The 23634-nt window shown below is 47.3% G+C and overlaps 2 protein-coding genes across 3 annotated transcripts in view; one reads left to right on the forward strand and one right to left on the reverse strand.

Moving 5' to 3' along the window:
• Nucleotides 1–7383, forward strand: part of EXT2 (exostosin glycosyltransferase 2) — a 73009-nt gene extending 65626 nt beyond the window's left edge. For both annotated transcript variants that reach the window (XM_042038425.1, XM_042038426.1), the window contains one exon: nucleotides 4626–7383. In XM_042038425.1, coding sequence (XP_041894359.1) covers nucleotides 4626–4764 — 139 coding nt within the window. In that variant the 3' untranslated portion in view covers nucleotides 4765–7383. The remainder of the gene's footprint in view (nucleotides 1–4625) is intronic.
• Nucleotides 7384–12585: 5202 nt separating this feature from the next.
• The window catches only part of ALX4 (ALX homeobox 4), a 44850-nt gene continuing 33801 nt past the window's right edge, over nucleotides 12586–23634 (reverse strand). Inside the window, exons 3-4 of the mRNA XM_042038580.1 lie at nucleotides 20084–20212; nucleotides 12586–18030 (exon numbers count right to left, since the gene is read on the reverse strand). Coding sequence (XP_041894514.1) covers nucleotides 17707–18030; nucleotides 20084–20212 — 453 coding nt within the window. The 3' untranslated portion in view covers nucleotides 12586–17706. The remainder of the gene's footprint in view (nucleotides 18031–20083; nucleotides 20213–23634) is intronic.

Below are 23634 nucleotides of genomic sequence, written 5' to 3' on the forward strand. Positions count from 1 at the left end.
CCCGTAGCCAGTTAAGCTTTCCTATGGTCATAGTAGTAGCACTACCACAACATGTGGGAATTTTGGTTATGAACTAGGTTCTCATTAAGGTAAATGCTATAAAAACAGAAGATGAAAAAGTGCTCTTTGCCTTGAAGTGCATTATGATGCTGGGTAAAGGTCATGTTTCCATGTCTAGAGCAGTTCTTGTATCCTCAGAGTAAAGTGTCATTGACAGTTTATTGAGAACATGTTTAAACAGTTGCCTTGCTTGTCTGTAATTTTGAAAAGTGGAGAATACTGGGTTGTGGGAAGTGTTAGATTGACTGCAAATCCACGTACTTTTATTTGCCCAGCCAAAGAAGTACATGCTGAGATAGAGTCTGAATGCAGGAGAATCTGGAGAGATAGTTTAGGTATATTCAGACTTGATTTTGAAAATCCTTAATATCACACTGATACTGCTTGCTACACCTAATGCCCTCTTGCCCTGTGTTATCATCTGCATTCAATAAAAGGGAGTTATTTGAGAATCTGAAAGGGCTTATTTTTTTGAATCTTCTAAGCTAGATATTAATTTAAAGTGGGTAATAAATGGTAACAACTCCTAGAGCTAATTATCCTAACCTAGCAGTGAGTAAGGCTCCCATATCTATCTGTCTGTCTATCTATAAATACATATATAAATACACTATTTTCAGGGTCACGAGAGGAGCTGAATGGAAAAAAATGCATGCATCAGGGAATCCTTGTCACTATAAAAGAATAACTTTGTACTGATAACTTTACAGTGTTGGGTATCAAGAACAATACCTGAGGTGTCAGGCAAAGAGCCATTATCAGCTTTACTTGCAGCTTCCCCAAGTGCCTGACTCCGTGCTTTTTAGCATTCAGAAATAACAAACAGGTAGTCTGAGCTAATTACTTGCCTGGATATCCAGGGATCAACTTACCATTTGGGAAACAGGCAGTTTATCGGGGTTGTCACGTACGTGTACAACATTTCTGGTTCAGAAATAGCAGAGAGATGCCCAGCAACTGCCTGTTGGTTTTGTAAATGGAAAAGGTTTGAGAAGTCAGTTGTGGAGATCTGTCCAGAAGAGATGTGTAACTAACTGGTTTTGTTGAGCATTTTGACTTGTCCAGCAGAGACAAAGGAAGATGGCACAGTTGAACTCTGTCTCCTATTAAGAAATTTTATTCTTTTAGCAATACACCGAATCATGGGGAAGCCACTCTGCTATTCTTCTCGCTGTGTAATTTCTTTGAAATAAAAAGAAGACCTCAGTCCCCAGGGTTATCGAACTCCATCATTAGAGCACATAAACTGAAGAAAGCTTTGAAGCGAGAATCCTCTTCTTGCCCTAGGTTAGCCTTTACCTCAGGTCACAGAAGAAACTGTAGGAAGGTCTCAAAATCCCTGTATTTACAGGTGTTTAAGTAGCAACAAGTTTTCTGCCTTTAGCATCTTGGCATCTGGCTCTCAAAAATGGAGAACTCTGTAAAATGCAGTCTAGAGGGCAACTGCCACTACAGTAAATTTAGCAAAGGGCTGAGCTGCTTCTGTGGCAGCAATAACAGCAGTGTTTTATTTAGGACATGTAAATGTTTGTTAGAGTCAAAATAGGAAGCCATTCCCTTAAGAGGAAAACTGACCAGGTCACAGTTAGCCAAAGGTTGCAGGTACATGGTTACCCTGCCAAAAAGTTAGTTGGATTATAACAGTGAGGAACCTGATTAAGAGAGACCTTAACAAGCACCAAGGTCATCTAAAGGCAATGGGGCTCTCAGTTTCTGAGTTCACACAATTTCTTGTTGAGCTGAGCACAACTGCATGTTGTCAGCAAAGCAAGGGGAAAAAAATAGTTCTTGGAAGCAAACATGCCTCTGTTACTTTGAATTTGCAAAACTATTGACACAACCAAGAGAAACGCCTTCCCTCCATATTGAGATGACATTACATTCTCTTGGCTACCTACCTTTCAATGTTTAATGTTCTGGATATGCTTTCTGGTTTATATTGTCCAAAAGTCTCAAGGACTTCAGAATTCAAGTGATTTAGTGCTAGAGATGAAATTTTTGGAAAGAAGTGTCTTTCTTTCAAACATATTTTGTGGCTTGTGCATGACATTTCTTTCCTTTAAAAAAGCATGCTTCTGATCTTTGAATTTGATATTTATTTGTGGAGGACTAACTTCTGCTTCAGCCAGAGTGTTTAGAACATACTAATTTTTCCATTTTTCATTTTTGCCATTTCTTTAACAATGAAATTTTTTCTTGGTGGTTAAAGATACTGTACTGGCATCCTTGAATGGACTTGCCACCAAAATAAGTTTGGCTGTAGAAGGATCCCATCTTGGTATTTTCTCATAAGACCTCATTTTTTATTTGGGAGTGTAACCTCTGGAGGGAAGAGGTCAATTTTGTCTGCCCTATCCATTTAGTTTTGTCTTTTGCTCTGAGGGTGCCACTTAGTTCCGGTTGTGACAATGGCTGGTCTGATGTGGACACCTGCCTAGCAGGCAGCAGGCTGAGATAACGAATTCATTTCACACCGGCCACCAAGCAGCTGTTACATTACAATGTCTTTCAGTCATTACTGGCAAAGGCAGGATTTGAACCAGTAGACTGAAAGTGTTCTTGTATTCCAGAAACCAGTGAAGGCCAACAGCTGTGCAAACTTCTGACACGCACATCTCCCAGGGCATCTACCTCCTTGCCTGTGAAGTTTGTGGGTTTCCTGCCATGAGACTTCTCCAGTACACATCATGGATTAGTTAACCACATTTCTTACCAGTAACAGATTATTTGGAAGTCTGACTTTATCTGAAAATGAGATGTATTTAAGGTATCTCACGGTGGGCATCTTGCGGAGGAAACAGAAACTGCTTAATGTTCTGGAGGAAACAGAAACTGCTTAATGTTCTGGAGAAAACACTCAGCTCCTGCTGTCTGCAGGAACTACGGCAGCCTTTCAGTGGCTAAGGTCCAAATCTCTTTCTCTCAATGGTTCCCCTTGTTATTGCAGATATTGAACAGCTACCTGGGTCTTCAGTCCTCACTGATGGCTCCTTTGCTGTTTCAGATGTACTACCCTGGAGCAAATATTACTTGCCACAGGAGTAGAGGCAGTGTCCCACTGTACACAGTTTTGTCTTACACTCTGAATTCCTTTTCGTTTGTTTCTGGTTCCTATGATTTGAATCTGAAGATAAGAAGGTGTGAGGTAGGATGAAGTACGAGAGCATGGAAAGGTAGCAGAAAGTGAAGCATCAGCACTTACCTGTATAAATATTTTATTCAAGTATCACTTCATATGAAGTAGTTTTCTCACACTTTTCTCAGGGCAGAAAATGGCCTGAATTATGACCATTATAGCTTGAAACAGCTATGTGGCTGAGGAAATAATTTTGAAAACTGCTCTTGCTGTCCCGTCTACTTGAAAAGAGTGTTTGGGGCAGTGTTGAGCAGTCCCCATCACAGAACTGTCACACTCAGTTGGTGTGATTGACCAGGTCCTGATGAGGAAAATTATCCTGGAGCCATAGTGACGCCCTAACCCTTCAAAGGGGTCCAGAGAGGGTGCAGTGGTTGGCGAGTGAGAGACCTGCTCTGTGACTGCCTGCAGCACATCAGTCTCTGTAGCTCGGTCAAAGTACACATTTCCTTTTCCATTTTCCTTTTTGAATGGCAAAAGAGATGTCACTGGTTTTCTTGTAGCTCTCTGTGTATCTGTAAGGAGCTGCTATCATGATTCCTGGTATCTGAATTTCTTAAAAGCTGTTTTATACAGCAGGCAGCTAATGTTCGCTGAGCATTGGCTGAGGTGAGATAAGCCAGGTTTTCTCTGCCTTGCTTCCATAGGTACAGTGCCCTTCAGTAAAAGAGTTAAAGGAGCAATGTAAGGGTTAAACATCTGTTTGCTTGTTTTTTGAAGAACATGGCTGTTCCTTTCCACGTTACTGACACCTGAGATTATTAAAACTGAAAGAGTCATCAGTGGTCCAGTTTTTTTGTGCTAATGTGATACCTTATTGCTCAATATATCTTTCTTTAGACAAGGAAAATAAACTAGTTAGTTTCTTTCATTTTATAGTTTTAATTCAGCTTCACCTTTAAGTTGTAGTACAATCAGCTCTGCCTATTCTCTGAGGCATGTTTATTTTTTTGTGGGAAAAGATAGAGCTTCTGAAGAAGCCTGAAAAAAGACAGACTTTTTGTTTAGAACTCTGTTTTCACAAAGCCTTGGTTTTTGCAAAACCTTCGTTATAAATGAAATTGACCCAACAGTGGCCCTTTAAGAGACATGTTGGCAGTTAATCTGTTCTGGTTTACAGCATGTACATTGCTTTAAGAATGACTGGAATTCTAGGGGGAGGGAGAAGGGAAGCTTTGACCTCCATGTGCACATGTGCTGCTGCCAGCATCCCCTTGCTCGTCTCTGTGATTAAATGGATAAATCAAAGAACACCAGCTTCTTTCCTGTTCTCTCTGCAGTGAGTTTCTCTTTTTATTTATTAGTAGCCAGCATGGCTGAAATGCTTCCAATTGCAAGAGGGAAGGTTTCTACCAGTTATTTTGGTGTGGGAGTTGGTAGCCAGCCCAGTTGTTGGAGTTCTTAATTATACTGCTTTCCTTTTCTCCAGATCTGAATGCATCAATAAGTTTGCCTCTGTCTTTGGGACCATGCCTCTCAAAGTGGTGGAGCATCGTGCTGACCCCGTCCTGTACAAAGATGACTTTCCTGAGAAACTGAAGAGCTTTCCCAATATTGGCAGCTTGTAAGGAGTGAGACAAACCTCAATGAGGAGCACGACAGCTGAAAAGGTGCTATGAGGAGTATTAAGGCCCTGGAGACAAAAATCGCTAGAGAGTGGGTTGCATCTGAGGGAGATGGGAATTAATCTTGTCTTCCTTTTACATTACACAAAGTTGTAATTGAAATCTGGACAACTGCTTCTCTGTTGCTCACAGAGGATTGAGTCTATTTGTGGGTTCTCCCAAAAATGTCAAACACACTTTTGTCCAAAGGAGGCTATGTGCCTGGAAGAATAAAACAGAATCTTGCTCTTTGTGGTCTGACTGGCATGACTGAGCTCTTCTATCAAGTGTGCTGCAGGCTCTCTGGTTAGTGAGCATCCATCCATTCCAAGCAACTGTCTGCAATGTAGAGCTGTTCTCTTTTGGGAGGAGTTTATTTCCTCTGTGGCTGGTGGGCCTCTGTCTTTTGAGCTTTAACTGTTTTCTTAAGTAACTGTGTAAGAAATATTTTCTTCTGTAATGTGAGACAAATGTTTATTTTTTTACAACATCACCAACAAAAATCTGTCTGTTTTCACCTAGTTTAAAGAATAAAGCATTTTGTGTTACTTAAATTATTTTGATGGAGATGGAGACACAGCAGCCGGGAGGATAGTCTCCTTCAAAGCAGCGACCTGCAGGACAGAACTGCAATTGCTGCACCTCCTGCAAAAATCTCAGGTTTTCTGCTGCACTCATGCAGAAGACTCTGACTCTGTATCAGAACTAGTTGTATTATGCCGAAAATGATTTGTCTTTAGTCTTCTTACATTTTTTATTCTCATTATCAAACCAGCAATCAGGTTACAGTTTTACATTGTAGCCCTCCATAGGGAAGAAGTATGAAATAAGTTTTTTCCCATCTGAATCCTCTTCAGCAAGAAGCGTACTGATTTATAAAACACCTATATTTGCAGGAATTCCCAGTTTCAGCTTCAATGTGCAGGCAAATGTGTATGTATAAGACACTGTTGATGCACAATTACAAACTCCTGTAAATTACCATTGTTGGAAAAATGGTTGTGTCTTTGCTTGTAATTAAAGGAACCCATTGCCACAGGCTGGAACATACAGCTTAGGAAGTCTTTTGGAGAAGATTTACATTTCTTAGGAGCATTTGAATAGTTTCTCTGTACTGAAAAGAACCTGAATGAGAAAACTACATGCAACAAAATTAGAAATAAAGTTGCCTGGACTGTTACTCTTGTCTTTCAATATTAATGAGGGTCCTAAATTGGGCTGAGAAAGCAATCTTTTTTCTAGCTCCACTGATAAAATGTCTGTTACTAGGTAAGTGTGATTTCACTGTCTTTTGAAAGCTCTGTTGCTGCTGGTTACAGACACATTCTACTTGATGGGCTGTTTTTCTGTTACAGTGCAAGCAACCTTATTCCTCAGATTTGCCAAACCCCAAACAATAGGACAAGTGTTAGACATCACAGTTCACCCCCTCTCCTAAGCTGGATACGCAGCAATGACAGAAACCAAATGAAAGTCAGGCTAGAAACAGGAAACATCTGCTCCTATTTGTCTCACCCCCACTAAGACTTATCTTATTGCCCAATGCAGTGGATGTGCTGTGAATGAGAATCATATTGGAACAATAGCTCTGAGGGGATGCTTCACTTCATAACCTCCCTGGGATGTGCCTGTAAACTGTATCATCCGACTCTCTGGGAGTGTTTAATTACTAGTAAATGTTTTTTGCTGCACTCTTTGTTTCATTCCTGAGTTGCTATGGGAGCTAAAAGGATAGCTGTTGCAGTGACAACTGCTGTCTGAACAGTGGCTATCACAAGAGAGAGGAAGGTTTGCTACTCATTATTTCTCCTTTGCAGCCTTTCAGGTTCATTAACATGAACCTTCTTATTGAATCTCTCTGTTGATTTATGTCCTGGTGGTTGAGCATCAGGAGATACCAGCATGTTTGCTTTAAAAGGGTAGCTGTGACAGTGCAGTAGTCACTTCAGTTTTGGCTGTCCTTTTGGAGCTGATCTCAGCTTGGCAGGCCCTAGCAGTTTAACTGAGTTATAACACCTTCTTTACAGAGTTGTGAAGCTGCTGTGATTTCTTGATTCTTTCTCAGTAAGTTTGTTTTGCACAGAGTTGTAAAAGACGCTACGGATTTGAAATAGTTGGTTGAATATTTTTAGATGTAGACAACCAAACCTGCCCTGCTAAGCTGAGCTATAATCTCCAGTCAGTAAAAAGGTAACAGGTCCTTGTGTCTGCATTCAGGAGCATCTGAGTAGTTTCCCCTGACACAAAATGTCCAGTGACCCTTAACAATCATGTTTTATCCTTTGGCCTTTTACAGTTGCTTTTATAGGGCTAGCTCGTTTACAACCCCATTTGTGTCTGTTTAGAGCTGTGGAGAAAATTGGGCAATTGACCATAAAGAAAAATTGTAAAATTGCCTACTTGCCCTCTGCATTTATGATTGTGATGTTCTTGATGCAAAATCTGTAAAGGTAAGATGTAATTCTATGTCTGATTTGGAATGGTTTTATTCTCAATCTTTAAATTAAGACCATTTTTAACTTTTCATTGTATATATGATACCCAAAAAAGCTTAATAATTGTATATTAAAAATTAAAATCAAATGAGTGTTTGTTGTATTTCACTTCTGGAGTGGCACAAGGAAACATGAATTAATTCAGAAGGGAGAATTTCAGTGGCAAGCTTTTTTACTACATAAATCTGTGTTAAACTTGAATATCCACAACGCACTTTGGAAAGATCTGTCAATATTTTGTCTTTCCCATAACTGGAGTTTGATGGTTGTCTTGAAAACAGAAGTTTTCTCTGCATGAATTCATCCCAGTCACCTTTTTGGGGAGTGTAGTTGTTACTTTAATTTTCTGCCAAGATTTGACAATAGCATTTATCTTGGAGAAATATGGAACAGATTTTTTTTTTTTTTTTTTTTGCAAAGAGATACAGCAGATGTTAAATAACTGTGCTTTTGAGAAGAGAGCTTTGGCTGAGTAACTGAGATTGTGGAATCCAATGTGGTGGCAGCTTTTTGTTTCCAGAAGCACTGCAGCATAGTCCCTGTGGATCATGCCCCAAAAGGGCAGCGTGTGCATGGCACACCTTGCTGCTTGTGCATAGCAAGGGAGGATGTGCTGCAGGGCCTGCCCTGCCAGGCGTGGGGAGTCCTAAGGATACATTTTTAGCATCATCAACTCTTCCTACAATGCATGAGTTTTTCCTTCCTCACCGCTCCATCTTATTACAGGATGTGAAAATTCAGGCCCTAATGTTCCAAATTACTCTCTCCTTCCATCTCCAGCTCCTGCTCTGGAACCTCCTGCCATCCATAATGCCTCTGGTGGTGTGGTTCAAATATGCTTTACTCTAGCAACAAGTTTATCCCTGTTAATTATCCATTCAAGGGCCTTTTAAACTCAAGGACCTTGGAGACACAGATGTCAAAATAATTGTAGGTGGGATTTAAGTGATGCTCAGTACTTCTGACTCATTTTGCTTTTAGGCTGTATTGGAGAGTGTTGAGCATTCTAGGAAGATGCTATCCTGAGACACATGAAAATGGATTTAGGTGGGCAATTTTAATGTAAATATACCTCCAAGATTTGGTATGAGTGCCCTCCATAATAAATGTCTGATACCTTGGGTACTTCTCACAGGTAGAGCATCTTTTGATCAGAAAAGATCTCAGAATGGTTAATGGGTACTGCATAAATCTGTCCAGCCTTCTTACATGGAAGCTGCTCTCACAATTGAAGCATGATACATGGAAGAAAAACTAAAATCAATGGTGCCAATGAGAAAATGGATATTAAATGCCCTAGCCAGAGATCAGACAGAGTGAGTATGAATTTTTTCATTTTTCTTTTTGAAGATTTGCATATTTCAATTTTACTATGACTGCTGCAAAGTATGTTCTTTTGTAAACTAAAATGTAAACTATGTGTAGTTCTTGTAGTCGTGGATATTCTCATTCATTTACGTGAATCAAGAAAGAGAAATTCTGCAAACTTGTGTTTGATTAAGTCTATGCTAGAAAATGAGCCTCCAGTTGGTCCAGTTGCTAACTTCAGTCTGATCCTGAAGAGCTGGAAAGAGCAGAGCAAATCCTGGCCACTATTCCACCTATGCTGCCTTTTCATTTCAATTTTTAGGCTGAAAATAATAATTTCTGTCAAAACCTGCCACACAATGTCAAACACAATACTTTGTAGGATCTGCGAGTTATCCCATGAGCAAGTGGTCACTTCAAACCTCTTGCTAAAATTGGCATGTGACAGAGATAGCATTTGCTTAGCAGAAAATTCAGGTAGAACACTTTTGCTCTACTACTGAGTCATAGGTCCTTAAGTTGTATCTCATGCTGTTGGGAGTGCCTGTAGGATGGTGTAAGTTCTTTTTATGATGCCTGCCACTCCTGTATCTAAGTGCAAGAAATTGAGCTTCAGGGTCCTCCTGTGTGGGTAAGATCAGCCTCTTACCTGCAGCTGCAGATAAGAAAACAGAGAGAGGCAGTCGGATACCCTTCGGAGATGTGTGGGTAAAAACGGGATTCACCACCGGTATCCCAAGCCTGGGATTTAGCAGAGCAGCTACACTTTTGTCTGAATTGTTGTTTGTTTGGAGTTTTGGGTTCCTCTTACCAAGGCAGAGGACTGTTAGCCTTGACTTTAGGAATCAGCAGGCTTCAGCAGGCCCTGGCTTGAAGCCATTTCGAGACATTCCTGGTGCACTCTGTGTAATTTCAGCCTGATGGAAATGGCTGTAATGCAGTCCCACCTCTGCTGATCTTCAGGATTCCCCTGTCTGCAGCTTCTTGTGGTTGCTTTGAAAGTGAGTTATGTTTCCCATTAAAGGATAACAGGGACAATCGAGGCAATTAAGTGGACTGGCTTGGAGCTAGCAGCACGAAGGGAGTTTTCCGACTGAAAACAGTGCTGCTCAAAGGTTCTTCCTGCAAGGTTGCCTGTTTGCTGTCTTCATTTGTCTGGAAAAGGATCCAGTAATTGTCCTTCAAATTTCCTTTAGTCACGCTAAATGCCTGTTTACTTGCATAAACAGGAAGTGCTCCTGCTCCAGACAAGCCTGACAACTCTGTAGTGGCTATGGATAGAGATCAGGGCAACTGGGTTATGATTTTATTAGGTCTATAAACTTGCATCAGTGCTCAGTACCAGACTCTACGCAGGGGGGATGTTGTGACTAAGAAAATACCAGCCTAATTATTAAGCCACATCTATTAGATTTTTAACCTAAATTTCAGCTGAGGGCGGGCTGGACAAAAGTCAAAGCTGGACCATTTGACCAATGAAGACATGAAGAACTTGGGATATGCAGACCCACATGAGGTTTTCCATGTGTCATTATGAGGTGTGGTTTCTGTTGCACCCTGTGCTTTTAAGGATGAAGCTTATCTCTTCTAGCCCCTCCCCTCCATTCCGTGCAGTGATGGGGACCTGTAAAACTAAAAGCCAAAGCTTGGGACTGACTGAGCAAAGTGCCACTTATGGATATGCAGCTGCTCTGTGTGAACATCTCATGCTCATCCAAGAGATAAGCTCATAATGCCTTGGAAAGATACCTGAGCTTCTCAAGCCACAGGCTGTGTTCCCTCCCATGTGTCCATGTGTATATGTGCCATACACTCAAGAAAACCACTGTTTCTCACCTGCTTGGCTGGCTGTTTGTAAACTTACAGGTCCTTATTTCGTGAAACCTCTCTTTGAAAGCGAGGGCTGGGTCTCAGCTGGGTGCTGGGCACAGTTAGTGCCGGGTGCCTTCAGCTGAGGACTGACGGGAACAATAACTCCTTTGCCACACTTCATACAAACAGGGAGGGGAAAAGGTTTGAAGGAGAAAGGACCGTAAAATGAGATCCAGGAATTCAGCAAGGCTACAGCAAAAGGAGCAGATTGCTAACTCAGAGCATCTGTCTTTGCCCTGTGAGTAAGTTACGAACTGAAAAGCAAGAGAAAGTGGAAGATCCTTTCACAAATAATAAACACTTGTTTGTCTCAGATTAAATGCAACACCTTTACATGTGGGCTCCAGCTGGCTGTAAGTAGATGCACCTTGCATGGCTGTTACCTTCCTTGCCAATGAGAAGATTATTGAACATCCATCTGCTTAAAGGTTAATAACCTGCTTTTAAAAAGAGGAAGAAAAAAGGAAAATCTGTTTAGTTTACAGGAATAAAAAAATTGTTTTTCATTTAAACTGCCCAAACTTTGCCCTGCCTCAAAGTCGTATTCTCCAGCAGAGAAGGAACGCATTAACCTAGGAACTGTAGCCACATCTCCCAGAGAGAAATTTTTCCATGTGTTTTAAATAACTCCTGTAACTCCTCTAAGAAAGTGTGGCTTCAAGAAAAAAAATGCACATTTCTAATCTGGGTCCTGCCACTTTTTAGTTCTTTGGCATCATTCAGGCCAGGAGCAATTTCTGATGTAAACCCATACAAGCAGGATGTTACTGAAACTGGCTTTAGGCTCTCAACACTCTGAACTCTGCCAACATCTGGAGAATCTGACTTTGAGTGCTTGGGGAGGGAAGGAATTTTTCTCCTACAAGTGAGAGGAATGGATAAGCTTGCAACAGCACCTGCATTATCCATTTCTTTGTGAGATAGAAAACAGCCATGCACCATCTGAAGCAAGCTGATGCTCCCAGACAACTGATGGAAAGGCCAGAGGGACTCTATGGGTCTTGGCAGGTTGCTAGCAGCCGCTGGGCACCTTCTCAGTTCTGCCAGAACAAGAAGGGCCCTTCCCAGTTCACCCAGCATCTGGGTATAGGGACTTGAACTCTTACTGGTCCCAGTGCTGGTGGGTCTGTGCAGTCAGAAGGAAACAGGTTTGCATCTGAGTTTATTGATGGAGTGCAAGCAACAGAAAGGGCCCTCACAGAACCCAGATTTCCTGCACAGTGGGACAAGAGCTGTGCTCTAGGAACTGCTGGGGCCGAGACAAACCTTTCCCTTTGTGTGGGGACAAGTGAAACTGAGAGGGCTCAGTCTGCCCCACAGCCTAATGAGCGGCTTCTGGCTGCAGGCAGGCACCTCTGCGAAACCCTGCAAAGCCACAGAGGAGAAGAGGGTGGATGAGGCTTGGACACCTCTGCTAAAGTTAGGAGTTAGGAGGGGAGGGAGTGTGATGGCCTGTGGGAATATGGGAAACACTGCCAGCCCCAGATGTCATCTCCTTGGGCTTCAGGAGACCTTGTGCTTGGTGTCCCAAGCATGACTGTGCTGCGGAAAAGGGGTGGTGCCACAGCACAGGGAGCTGGAGAGCTGAGGGTCCCCAGTTCTGTGGCCTCTTGTTGCCAAGTCAGCTTCTCCCTGTGCCAGCTGTGGTTACCTGCTGCCTCATTAAGGACTGCCTGAGAAGGGCTGGGAGACCTGCAGGAGCCCTGTGAGGCTTAAGCTCTGCTGGAAGCAGCAGCTCCAGAGCAGTAAGCAAAGGAGACCATCCTGCTCTCTTCCCTGTGGCCAGGGTGCCCTCTGTGCCGGCTAGTGCAGATGCCAAGCGATGCCAAAGGCACTCCCAGAGGCAGAGAGGCCCCGTTAGCCAGGAGCCGGCTGGCAGGATGCCCCAGTGCCTGGCTGCTGGCTCTTAACCATCTCTTTGTACTGGGAGAGGCAGCAGCCCGTGAGCTGCCACCTGTTGTGAATCTACCCCTGGCTAATCCATTCTGGACTGCATCAGCAGTTCAAAAGGGCAGTGTTAGTATTTTTTGCCAGCTTCAATTAACGTGAGATTTTGGAGGCCCCTCTGATCACATTTCATCTGTCATGAGTCAGGAACAAACCAGCCAGATTGCAGTTGAGAGGAGAGAAGAGAAGGAGTTTATTGCAAACCAAAACAACAACAACAGTGTTTGTGCCCCCTTGGCCAGGGTGGGTGGGAAGCAGGGACCTTCCCAGTGATGCCACTCCTTTCAAAACCTGGAAAAACAAAAATTGGTGACTGGAAATTCCAGCCCTTCACCTCCCAAAAAAAAAAAAAAAAAAGTTGCAAGTGCAATAACTTACTTCAAAAAAAGTTAAAAAGAATCAAGCTGCAAGACTGTTTGTTCTTTTTTAATATTCCACTGTAATGAACTGGTAATACATGGTTGCATAGGCAATAACATTGCATGGCACAAACCTCACGTGGCAACATTTTAAATGATTTTTTTTATTCTTTTTTTTCCTGAACATTTTTAAAACTTTTTATTTTTTTTATATGTTCTACCCCAGGCCATCAAGCTAAAGAGAAAAAAAAAAAAAAAAAGGTAGCGTTTATACAAGGTTACAATATTTTACAACAAAAAACAATAATATTGATTGAGGTTTGTTTTCTTTCTTTCTCCCAGTCTCTCGTTCAAACACTGCACACCTAAACTGATATATTATTATACATTGAAAACTGTCCTTCAAAATCAGTAGTATAAAAGTCCTAGCTCTACCTACCTACCTAGCTATGTGGGGGAGTGGGGAACCATGTTACCAGCAAAGAGTTAAGGGGGTATAAGGCTGCTCCCTCGCCTCCTCCCCGCTCCCTTCGGGAAACTGCAAAGGGCTGAATGACTTTCCATCCGATTCCACCCCCTTCCCATTTGGGTTTAATTTCTCCCTCGGTCTGTTTGCTTTTTGCTGTGTCAGTCAGAGCAGCAAAATAAACACGGGGCTCTGCCTCTGCTTGATTATTTTTCAATCCTTTTCCAAGAAACTACCTTTTTGCCTTAGTTTGTTTGGAGAGCGTTTTACAACGCGCTGCCCAGTCTGAGTGTACTCTGGGAGTCAGGGGAACGCGCCTCCCCACCCCAAAACAGCCCCACTGCAGGAGGGAGCCAGCAGGCAGCCCGGCTCGGCAGCACACGCGGTACGCCTGATCCCCTCGGCTGATGGGGCAGGTGAAGCCACGTGTGCTGCAGCTCTGCGACCTCACGTGTGACACATTGTCACCGCGTGTGGCCTTCCCTAGCACCCTCCCCACGCTCACGGCTCGGGCCAGGTGTGGTCCGGCAAGGACATGTGATCCGGCAGGGATGCGCGTTCCGGCAGGGATGGACACCGGCTCAGGCTCTGCCGTGGGCTTTAGAGGAGAGGGAGGGTGGTTCTCTTTTTTTCTCTCTGTCTTGGTCTTCCTCCCTGTAGGCTCTGCCCAGGTAGGTGCTGGGGCGGTGGGACCTGAACCGGGCAGCATCTTCCGGAGGAGGCAGCCGGAGCCTGGCTGGAGAGCCCGCTGGGAGCGCGGGCGGGCGGGCGGCACTGCTGGCGGTAGGTGACGTGCCAGGGGGCTGACCTGGCCCCTCTCCAGGAGCTTGTTGAGGCACAGCCCTTAGAGTTTGGACCCTGCAGGGCCCAGCAAGCCCGAGCCTGGTTCCCCAATGGTTTGCAATTGCTACCAAAGCACTAACTACTGCTTGTAGGCAAGAAGTGCCTGCGAGTACTTGGCAGCGAGTGGTGCCCAAACACTTTTAAGCCAGTGCCAGGAACCCATGCTGCTCTCACTATTTGCATCCTCCTGGTCTTAAAGCTCTGGGACATCTCTGGGGTTCCCAACCACGGGCAACATAAGGCAGCCCCCTTGTAGGATACCTGCTGCATAGCCAGGGCCAGGACTGCTTGGGAGAAACGTTTTGCTACCTCCATGAGGCTGGAGGGAGCAGCTGGGTGAGGATGCCACTGTGGGCATGGCAGGTGTTGGGACGGCTGATGCTTCTGAGACATTTTGGTGGTGGATGGGGACAAAGCTTGCAGCTTTGAAGGCAAGTCCAAGCCAGGGAATTGTGACTCAATGTATAGACAGGAGTAAAATACTAAATAAGAAATAAATAGAGAAGAAAGTCATAAATAGAGTTGAAAGGTATTAAAATAACAATAATAATAATTAAAAAAGGTATCATTGTAGTAACTTGAGATTGCAAGAACAGCACTGACCCTGTGACCCTTAAGAAATGCAGTAGCTGCAGGCTGGCTAGGTTAAGATACATATATATATATATACAAGTATATATATATATTTATACAGTTTTTCATGTTAATTTAACAGCTAGTTTTAAAAACCCTTTTAAATTAATTTTAAAAATGTGTGTAAATACATATGCATGTAGCTTAAAAACTACCAGAACAACTGCTTTTGAAGATTTGGGAGGGGCACTCCTTCCAGCATTACCCACAAGTGTGGGTGCAAGGGACTGTGCCAGAATGGCAGCAGCACCCAGAGAGGAGAGGCAGAGCGCAATGAGCAGTGGGGCTGCCTGCAGCTGGAGGTGGGAAGGGAGCCCTGCAGAAGAAGGTCCAGGGAACAACATTCCCTTGCCTCATGGTGTTTTCAGGCAGGCTGAGGGCTGGGCACACGCAGTGGTGTTTAAATTAGACTGAGTCCAACATGTGCTTTCCACATGAATTTTAAGGTGAGAGAAAGTGGGGGCCAAGCTTCTCTAAATGCCAAGTCTGCTGCCAGGAGACTCTCCTCTCTCTCTCTAACAAGACAGGGATACAGCACTTAATCCACTGGGCTGTTAAACAGCTCAGATGAAATACTGGCCCTGTGGAAGCTGTGAGGAAAAGCTACCCTTTAACTTCAGTAGGGAATGCAGCTAAGCTCTTGAATAGATACAGCCCTCCACTGGAGCCGCCTTCAGAACTTGGAGGCTAAGTGAGACCTGTCCCCATATGCCTGCCTGCCCCACTGCCCTCTCCTCAGCTCTGCTTGTTGCTAGTTTGCCTTGTCAGCAATGGCACTGGTCTGTTCAGGCAGCAGCCCTCCACAGATTGCCTGCTGACAGTGGGAAGCATCAAGATCCCCAGTGTACCTGGGAAAAGGCTCTCAATGTTGTGCTCAGCTGCCTGCACAAAATCTGATAGACAAATTGCCTCCTGCCACCAGTCCCTCAGTGGTTGGGAAGCTCAGTGGCTTCTGGGGTACCCAGTGGGGTATACACCTCCAACTGGTCAGCATGATCCTGCCTGGTTCAGTGATCAGCATCACTTTCAGCATCTAAGCTACCATGCCCGAGGCCTCAGCTGAATGTTTAGGCTGGGATGTAAATCCTGGCTGCTTGTGATGGGAGAGGCCCTGCTTATGCAGATGGTGTAGTGAAATGCATGCTGGCTCCCCGTGCGTAGCAGGGAAGGCATCTCTTAGCATTTCTGAGGAGAGAAAAGAAAGAGTACTACTGGTGTTTTCTTATTCCAGTAAATATAGTATTTTTGACCTAGCAATGGTGTATCATTAAGGTCATGTATGACAGTCTAGGCACTATGGAAATACTTGTATGGCTCATTAACCTGAAGCCTGACATTTGATTGTAGCTTATTTGGAATCTTTTCCAAGACCACTAGATATTCCTGGACCTTAAACTACAAGATCACCTAACGCTGAGCATGAGGAAAGAGGGCAGGGTGACAAACCAGTTTTTATGGGAGTAGTATCCCATAGCTCCCTTGCGAATCTCAGATGGCTACCCCAGCTCAAGCCCAGCCTGCATAGCCACACTGTGTGGGTGGTAGTGCTCAGCTGGCTTCCAGCTTCTCCTTGGCGCTATTTCAGCAGGGTAAAAGGATGTTCCAAAGTTATTCCAAGCACTATGATCATTGAGAAACTTGTAATATGTTTAGCCTTGAAAAGGAGATCTTATTTAACAGCTCTGTGCAGGTAAGAGCACTGGGAGGGAAAAGCAGAGAGGCACATTGGTTTGGACAAACCAGGGAAGTTTTGGTCTCTCCTGTTTCCTCTGCAAAGTGAAGAGGATCTGAGGTGGCTGGAGATGGGCAGCATCACCTCATCCTCCCTTGAGCCCCTTCCCAGCCTGTTCCCTTTGCTGTCCCCTGTGCAGAGATGCTCACAGCCATTGTGTGGAACAGGGCACTGGGGTGGAGGGCTGAGGGGAGCCTGTCATTGCACATGTCTGACCCCACAATGAAGTGTATGAGGAATCTGGTGGCCTTGTGCCACTGTGGCTGTGTGCGAGGGCTTGAGCTCTTTCTTAGAGCAGTCTTTCTGGGGACTTGTGGATTTACATAGCCATTGTGCTTTCCTGCCAGAGCTGCTGTCTCTAAATTGAGGTTAGTAATTCCCGACCCAGTGAAAGCCAGAGGAAACCTTTTCCTGTACCACCATGCTTGTGAGCCTCAATATAGACCACGACGAGGGAAAGCAAAGCCCAGGCACTCCCTGGGGCAGTGAGCCATGCTGGGAAGCTTTTGTCTGCTGGGGTGTATGTCAGTCTGGATCACCAGAGGGCTGGCAAAGACTCTCAGTGTGATAACAACGAGCCATGGTGGGCAGAGGGGCATCCCCTTCACAGGCCTCTCTGTGCTTCACCTCGGAGTACGAGATGGAGAGGGAGCAAGGTAGAAGGGTGGGCTAATGTTGCCTTTTTCTCTAGCTTTGGTTATCTTCCTAGCCTTGGTCCCCGCTCAGCTGTGGGAAGTTGCAGCTCCTGCTAAAACGATGTTAGCAGTGTGAGAAATGTCTCTTTGCTGGTGCCAGAGTCCCCATCCAGTGCCCTGCCCAGGGCAGAATGTGTGCGTGTGAGTGCGTGTGGGGGCAGGTGTGGGATGGGACAAGCTGCTGAAAGGCCGGTGGGCTCTTGCTCTTTGGCAAGGCAGATCTGGTGTCAGAAAAAATAGCAGGAAGAAAAAATGCCCAGGTTATTGGGGAGGTGGCAGTGAGAAGGGATGCATCCCATCCCAGATCTTGATGGAAGAGGTGCTGCTCCACAGCCTCCCTCTCCCTGCCTGATCCCAGGAAGCCGGGAGCTGCCACGTTCATGCTGGAAACACTCCACTTACATTAACATATGTACTTTATATGCCTAGGGTAGCTAAAAGTGCTGCATTCAGATCCCCGAGGAGGCAACTGCTGTCTGGAGTCCAAGCGGATGGATGTTTTGGGCTGTCCCCATGCGCTCTCTCCGTGTCTCGCGGGCACTGGGCTGCAGCCCTGTCATGTCGCCCAGGAGATCGCGGCGCTGTGCTCCTTTGCTTTCATCCTCAGGGCAGCGATGCTGGAGGTCTTGCGGTCCGGCTCGCTGTTCAGCTCGTAGCCATTGAGGCTGGGGCTCATCCCGGCTGTGCCGAAGAGGCCACCCATGTGAGTCTGTCCCACGTGGCTGCCGGGCGCGGAGACTCCAAGGAACTCGGAGACGCCGCCGGCCGCATGGGGGTGAGCATGGGGGGACATGCAGGAGGGCACCGTCTCGCAGGGGACGACGCAGGCAGGCACAGGGGAGGCGGCTCCATTGTTGCCAATCCAGGAGGGGTTCTGGATCTGGGGGTGGGAAAAGAAGCGTCAGGGCTGCCCCGTGCAGGGCACGTTGGGCAGCTGGCCTGGGGGAATGGAGTGTGTCCAGCCCCAGCCTGGCAGGGCAGCCTAGTGGAGGGGCAGCTAGGGAGACGGGCATGGAGTTTGCCGGCCCCTACCAGCTGCACAGCCAGCAAATCCACTCCAAAACCTTTATGCCAGCCTGGACAGGGAGTGCAGCAGGGTAACTCACAGGGAGCAGGATTGTGCTCCTCCTCTGCCACAGCACCTGTTCATCTATTCCTCTCCCAGACACTTCTCTCACTTTTTTTATACCATGAGCACTTTTCTCAGCACAGGAAACTCTGTGTCATCCATGGTGTTTCTGTGGTCCCCCCACTCATTACAGAGGGATCAGGCAGAATGGGTTGCTGTGAGGCTGCTGATCCACCTTCCTTCTCCAGCTCCCGGCAGCTTTGCCTAGGCAGAGGCTATTTTATAACTGCACAGACATGCCTGTCGGAGCTGAGCTGCCCACAGCCCCCAGCACAGGCAGCTTCATTGCCCCTCTCCCCCAGCAATGCTCGTCGAGGCAGCATCACCCACCCTGCTGCAGAGCAGAGCCCTGCAAGGCCACCTCGAGAGACCATCTGGGATCCTGCAGTGTCACTCATAAAACGACATTGCAGAAGAAGAGAGGAGGGCTCAGTGTTTGCCGGTGGGAATAGGTGTGCTGCAGGAGGGCGCACATGGGCTTGCAAGTTGAAAGTGGGGAGGAGGTGAGCAACTGGCTGGAGCAAGAGAGCAAAGGGCCCTTCATCCCACTGCCCCTTTTCACTGCTCTCCCATTGGCCCTCTCTGATCTCTTACCTCCTGCAAACTGCTTTTCAAATTTTTGATCTCTTGTGCGGGGAGAGGAGGGCAGTATGGAGGGAGAGAGCAGTGTAAGTTACAAAGGCAAGAGAAGGACATGCTGAAAAGGCTGCTGAGAGTGTTCTCTGCTTGGAAAGCTGTTTTGGCATCTCAGCTGTTTCAAAAGGGCTTCTTGTTCAGTTTATGGGAGATGCCAAGCAGGAGAGAGGTCAAACGCTCCCGGCTTGGCTGCGGGGTAGCATTGGTGCAGCGCTGGCTGGGGAAGCCGCTGACAGATAGGGTGTCAGGGAGGGAGGACTTCCAGCAGATCTGTGAGGACAGTCAGATTCAGGGCATCATGCTTGCAGAATTGTGCCCTTGGGCAAATTCTGGGTGGTGGGAAGAGGAGTGCAGGATGGAGGGAGTGCTTTCTAGGGCACAGCCTAGCCCTGGAGCTAGCAAACCCCGGTCTGCCTGGCATCATCTGAAGTTTTGTGAAACTGGGGCTGGCCCAGTGTTTAGGAGGCTATTGTGCTGACAGGTTTTCCAAGACAGGAAGCTAAGGAGAGGAGGCAGCCCTGTGACTTGCTTCTGGGGTCAGGGCAGGAACAGTTTCAACAGGACTCAGAAGCAGCCCCAGGTACCCCAACCAGGTTGCTCCCTCCCTTCCTTTGGAGCATAAATCTGCAACTCCCTTGGGAAGCATCCCCAGATGTCACCAAGTGTGCTGTGGGTACCACAGCCCATCACTGGGAGACGGCTGTGGGAATTTGCCAGGGGAAAAATGCTTTTATCCAACCACTATGCCCAAGGGGCATGGAAACCAGACATGGTAACAGGAAGCCTCTCTTTCTCTATTCTTCTTTAGGCATGAATTAGCCTTTTGGATCTTTTTCAAAGCAGCAGAAAGTTGGTGGGCAGCAGCACATGTGATAGGATGTGCTGGGCAGGGCGACCTGTGCCCAAGGGTGCTGCTCTATGTCACACAGCGCTGGGCTTGGTACCTGCTTTAAAGATGGCTGCTCTGGGCCAAGGCATGAGGGAGCCAAGCAGGACACCTGCCTAAAACACTGCCAGCCTTTCAGTGCCTGACAATATCCCGATGTCCTTGCAGCCTTGCCTAAGGGTGGGTGGATGTACCTGAGAAGTGAAGCATGACTTGGGGAGGACTGGGACCAGAGGCAGGGTGTCCAGCAAGCCCTGTGCCCAGACAGGGGAATGCACTCACCTGGGCATAGTTCTCAGCACGGGTGAGCAGGGGCAGCTCATAGGCGGTGGAGAAGTGGGTCCGGACCTGCTGCATCTGACCGAACCGCTCCCGCTTGCGCCATTTCGCTCGTCGGTTCTGAAACCACACCTGGGGAGAGGCGACAGCAGGGCTGTGAGCAAGGGGAGCCTGGTAGGGATGAGCTGTTTCCAGGAGAGGGGCAGAAACTGTGGGATGGAGGGCAGGACAGCTGCGTAGGGAGGGCATGGTGTAAATGTACCAAGTGGCTGGTAGCCCGGCAGCCCTGAGGAGCCCACCAGAGGGCAGGGCCTCACCAGGTGGGTGGTTTTGTATAGCGTGGAGATGGGCACTGCTCCGCACAAAAGCTCTGCAGGGGAGACACAGTCCTTCCCTGCTTCTCTCGAGGGTCTGGGGCCAACCTGTGCTGCTGGAAAGGGTGCACTCCAAGCGAAAGGGGATGCCCATCTTCTGGTGCGCTGCCTCTCTGGGGACATTCCCAGCTTCTGCCTCCCACAGCCTGATTTTCCCTGGGATAGCCCATCTTCCTCTCACCCCTAGATCTGTGTTACCCAGGCTCTGCCTGCAGCTCTCCCACTGTCAGCCAGTCTCAGACAAGACATGTGAATACATCCATGTGTGCTGCTGCCAGGCTGGAAACAGCAGTGATGGGGCTTTCCCCAAGCCTAATCCTGGCTATGATGATGCCATTGATGGCAGCGTGCGTTTCTCACCAAGCTCTCTCATTTCTCTTAACCGCAACAAGAAATAAAAAGCTGGACACCCCTTCCCTCCTTAGCTGCAGGAAAGGACAGGTGCCCTTCTACAGCATCCTTTGCTTTACACTGAGTATTCTTTGCAGGGTTTGCAACTCTTTGCTTCACCAGGCTGCTCAAATCCCTTCAAGGCAAAGACCAAAACTCTGTTTCTGCTCTTATTTTTACTGGCTTGACATCAGTGTGGATTATTGCACTGTTGTCAGCACCATTGCTCCTGATTTGCATCAGCGTAAGAGAGATCAGAGCCTGGCCCAGTGTCTTCAAAGCCTCTTGGAGCTCGTGAGTCAGGGAAACACATCAATCAAGAGCTGCTTTGAAGGCACTGAGAGATGAGGGCGATCACCAGGGGCTGGGTTGTGCAGGTCACGCCAGTGCATGAAAGGAGCAGTCCTAGAGGCTCTCGGCTCTGCTTCGAGTTTTACACGGTGACTTGCGGTGGGGGGCAGAGGGGGTACTGCTGACAAGCAGCTTGGCCCTTCCCACGCCTGGCCATGGGGCAGCTTCGCTGCTTGCGAGGAACCCAGGGGAAGCAGATGCCAGGTAGGAAGCTCGTGTCTTTGGATGACAGCAGGGCAAGCTAGGTGCTTGGCACAGGTGGGATGGCAGGACAACTTTTGCAGGGGCAGGAGAGCCATGGCACCTGTAGCCTGAATCAGTGCAGTTAGAAGCTGCTACTGGGAGAGATAAGGGGCCTGGGTTTCTGGTCTGAGCTGACCTTCCTGCTTGTGCTGGAAGAGTTGTTTCAGGCTCTCCTGCTTCAGTTTCCACCTTCCACCATGTAGGCAGCCTGGTGCTGGTCTCTCACAGCCAGGCCTGTGGTATGAGTAGGCAGCTGAGGGTCTGGCCGTGCACTGTGGTCTGCTTGGGGCAGGGAGCCAATAATGCAGCTGCCAGGCATGTGCTCCCCATGGGAGCTGTGGATAGCATAGGATTTAGTGCCCTGCCCCACGGCCATGGCAATGCCACTGGCATGGGCCATCCACAAGCTGGCCAGAGTAGCCATATCCAAAGCAGCAACCTGCTATCAACCCCCTACCCCAAATCAAAAACCCTGTGAGTGTTTTCAGTAGGTGCAAAAAGCATCAGCAGAAATGTCCTAACATTATCCCAGCTGGGCACACGCTGCACATGCAGGGCATCCTACTGGAGCAGGTTTGATGCCTCAGGCATCTCTCTGTTTTTCTTCTACCTCTTCTTGGCACAACCACTCCAGCCCAGCTGCAGGCCAGTCCCAGGGCTGGCTTGGATCACGCTGCTTTGATCTGCAGATTCAAAGTTAGCGGTGGTGACCCGGTTCCTCCTCAGGCGGAGGAGGCCCCGCTGTGCACAGAGGGGTGGAGAACAGGTAGGGAGCAGAGTGCAGAGTGCTGGCTGTGCACGAGGCCGGGATGAACATATGCCAGGCATACGCGGCCCTTCCCTGTGTGGTGAAGGCACCGGCAGCCTTGCCTGCCTGAGCATCCTGCCTGAGCAGCGCGCCTGAGCTCAGGCCCCCCCAGCAGTGTGTGGCTCTGCAGTGTGACCTCCAAAGCCATCAGTGCAGGGTCTGTGCCCTCGGTTTCCCAGGACAGCACAAGAGCTGCCTTGACAGAGCAGAGTGACATCTCGGCCTCTGCTCTAACACATTTATGCATTGGATTGAACAGAGCAAAGTGGCTTAAACTGGCAGTTCCCAAATTGCCATGTGGCTGGTGGGCTGGGAGGATATGGCAAGTCATTGCATTAGACTGAAGAAGAAGAGTGTCTTCAGTCCAATTGTTGGTGTTACAGGCACCAGAGACACTCCGAGAGCTGACGGTGAGCTCTGAAGCACTTGTGGCAAGGTTTGGACCACTTTTTAAAGTTCTCCTTTCTCCTCTGGTCCAAATCCTTATTGGCTGCTTGGTATCTTGCAGTTGGGTTTCTCCAGACCTCCACAGTGCTCCCAGGAAAACAAGACAGGCATGGCAATGTATAATGTGAAAATGTCAGCAAAAAACCCCAACTAATCCTCAGTATTTCCACAGTCTTAGAAGACACCTGCTTTTAAAAAGCAAATCTAAACCCAAACAGAAGTTCATTTTCCTTTCATTGCCTGTCACTCCTTGTCAAGAGCGGCTGTTGTGGGGTGGGGATGTGACAGCGGAGGTTGCAGTGGCTGGTGCAGCATGTCCTCTGGGGTCAGGGTGGATACTTCGTGCAGGGGCCAGCACTCGCTGTGGGCTGAATCTCAGTGTTAACAATTAGAGTGGGAGTGTACGGTAATGTCACCTATCTGACTCCTGCAGCCAATGCTTTGGTAAGCCCCGATGTACCAAGTCAGCCCTGTAAAAATCTACAGAGCAGAGACAGTTTCATGTCTCCATAAACATCAGGTGGTACCTAAACCCATATGCATACACAGCCGATGTGCTGTTGGGGGTGGAGAAGCCAGAAGTGGCCTGAGACAAAGCAAGGAGGCTCCTGCTCACTCTCTTGCTTACCCTTGCATCCAGTGGGCACTGCCAGTCTGCCCCTGCCACCAAGCCCCATGTGCCCTGCACAGCGCACAGGTGGATGGCTCAGTTGGAACCTCAGCCAGGCCACTGACAATGTCTGGAGAGTTGGGGGCTGCATCACTCATTTGTCCTTCCTCTAAGCTAAAGAATAATGTGTTTTCCCCCCTCTCCTACCCCCAGCATGGCAGTGGTGGGTGAGGCTGACCTCTGCACATGTGTAGTGGTGGGCTGGTGGCAGCTGTGGGGTTGTGCTCATGCCCTGTGCTCAACACCCCTGCTCTGATGCGAGTAAGAGCTG

This window comes from Corvus kubaryi, unplaced genomic scaffold (assembly GCF_017639235.1).
Source record: "Corvus kubaryi isolate FWS band 111438036 unplaced genomic scaffold, C.kubaryi_AGA036_p1.0 37392, whole genome shotgun sequence".
Lineage (NCBI taxonomy): Eukaryota > Metazoa > Chordata > Aves > Passeriformes > Corvidae > Corvus > Corvus kubaryi.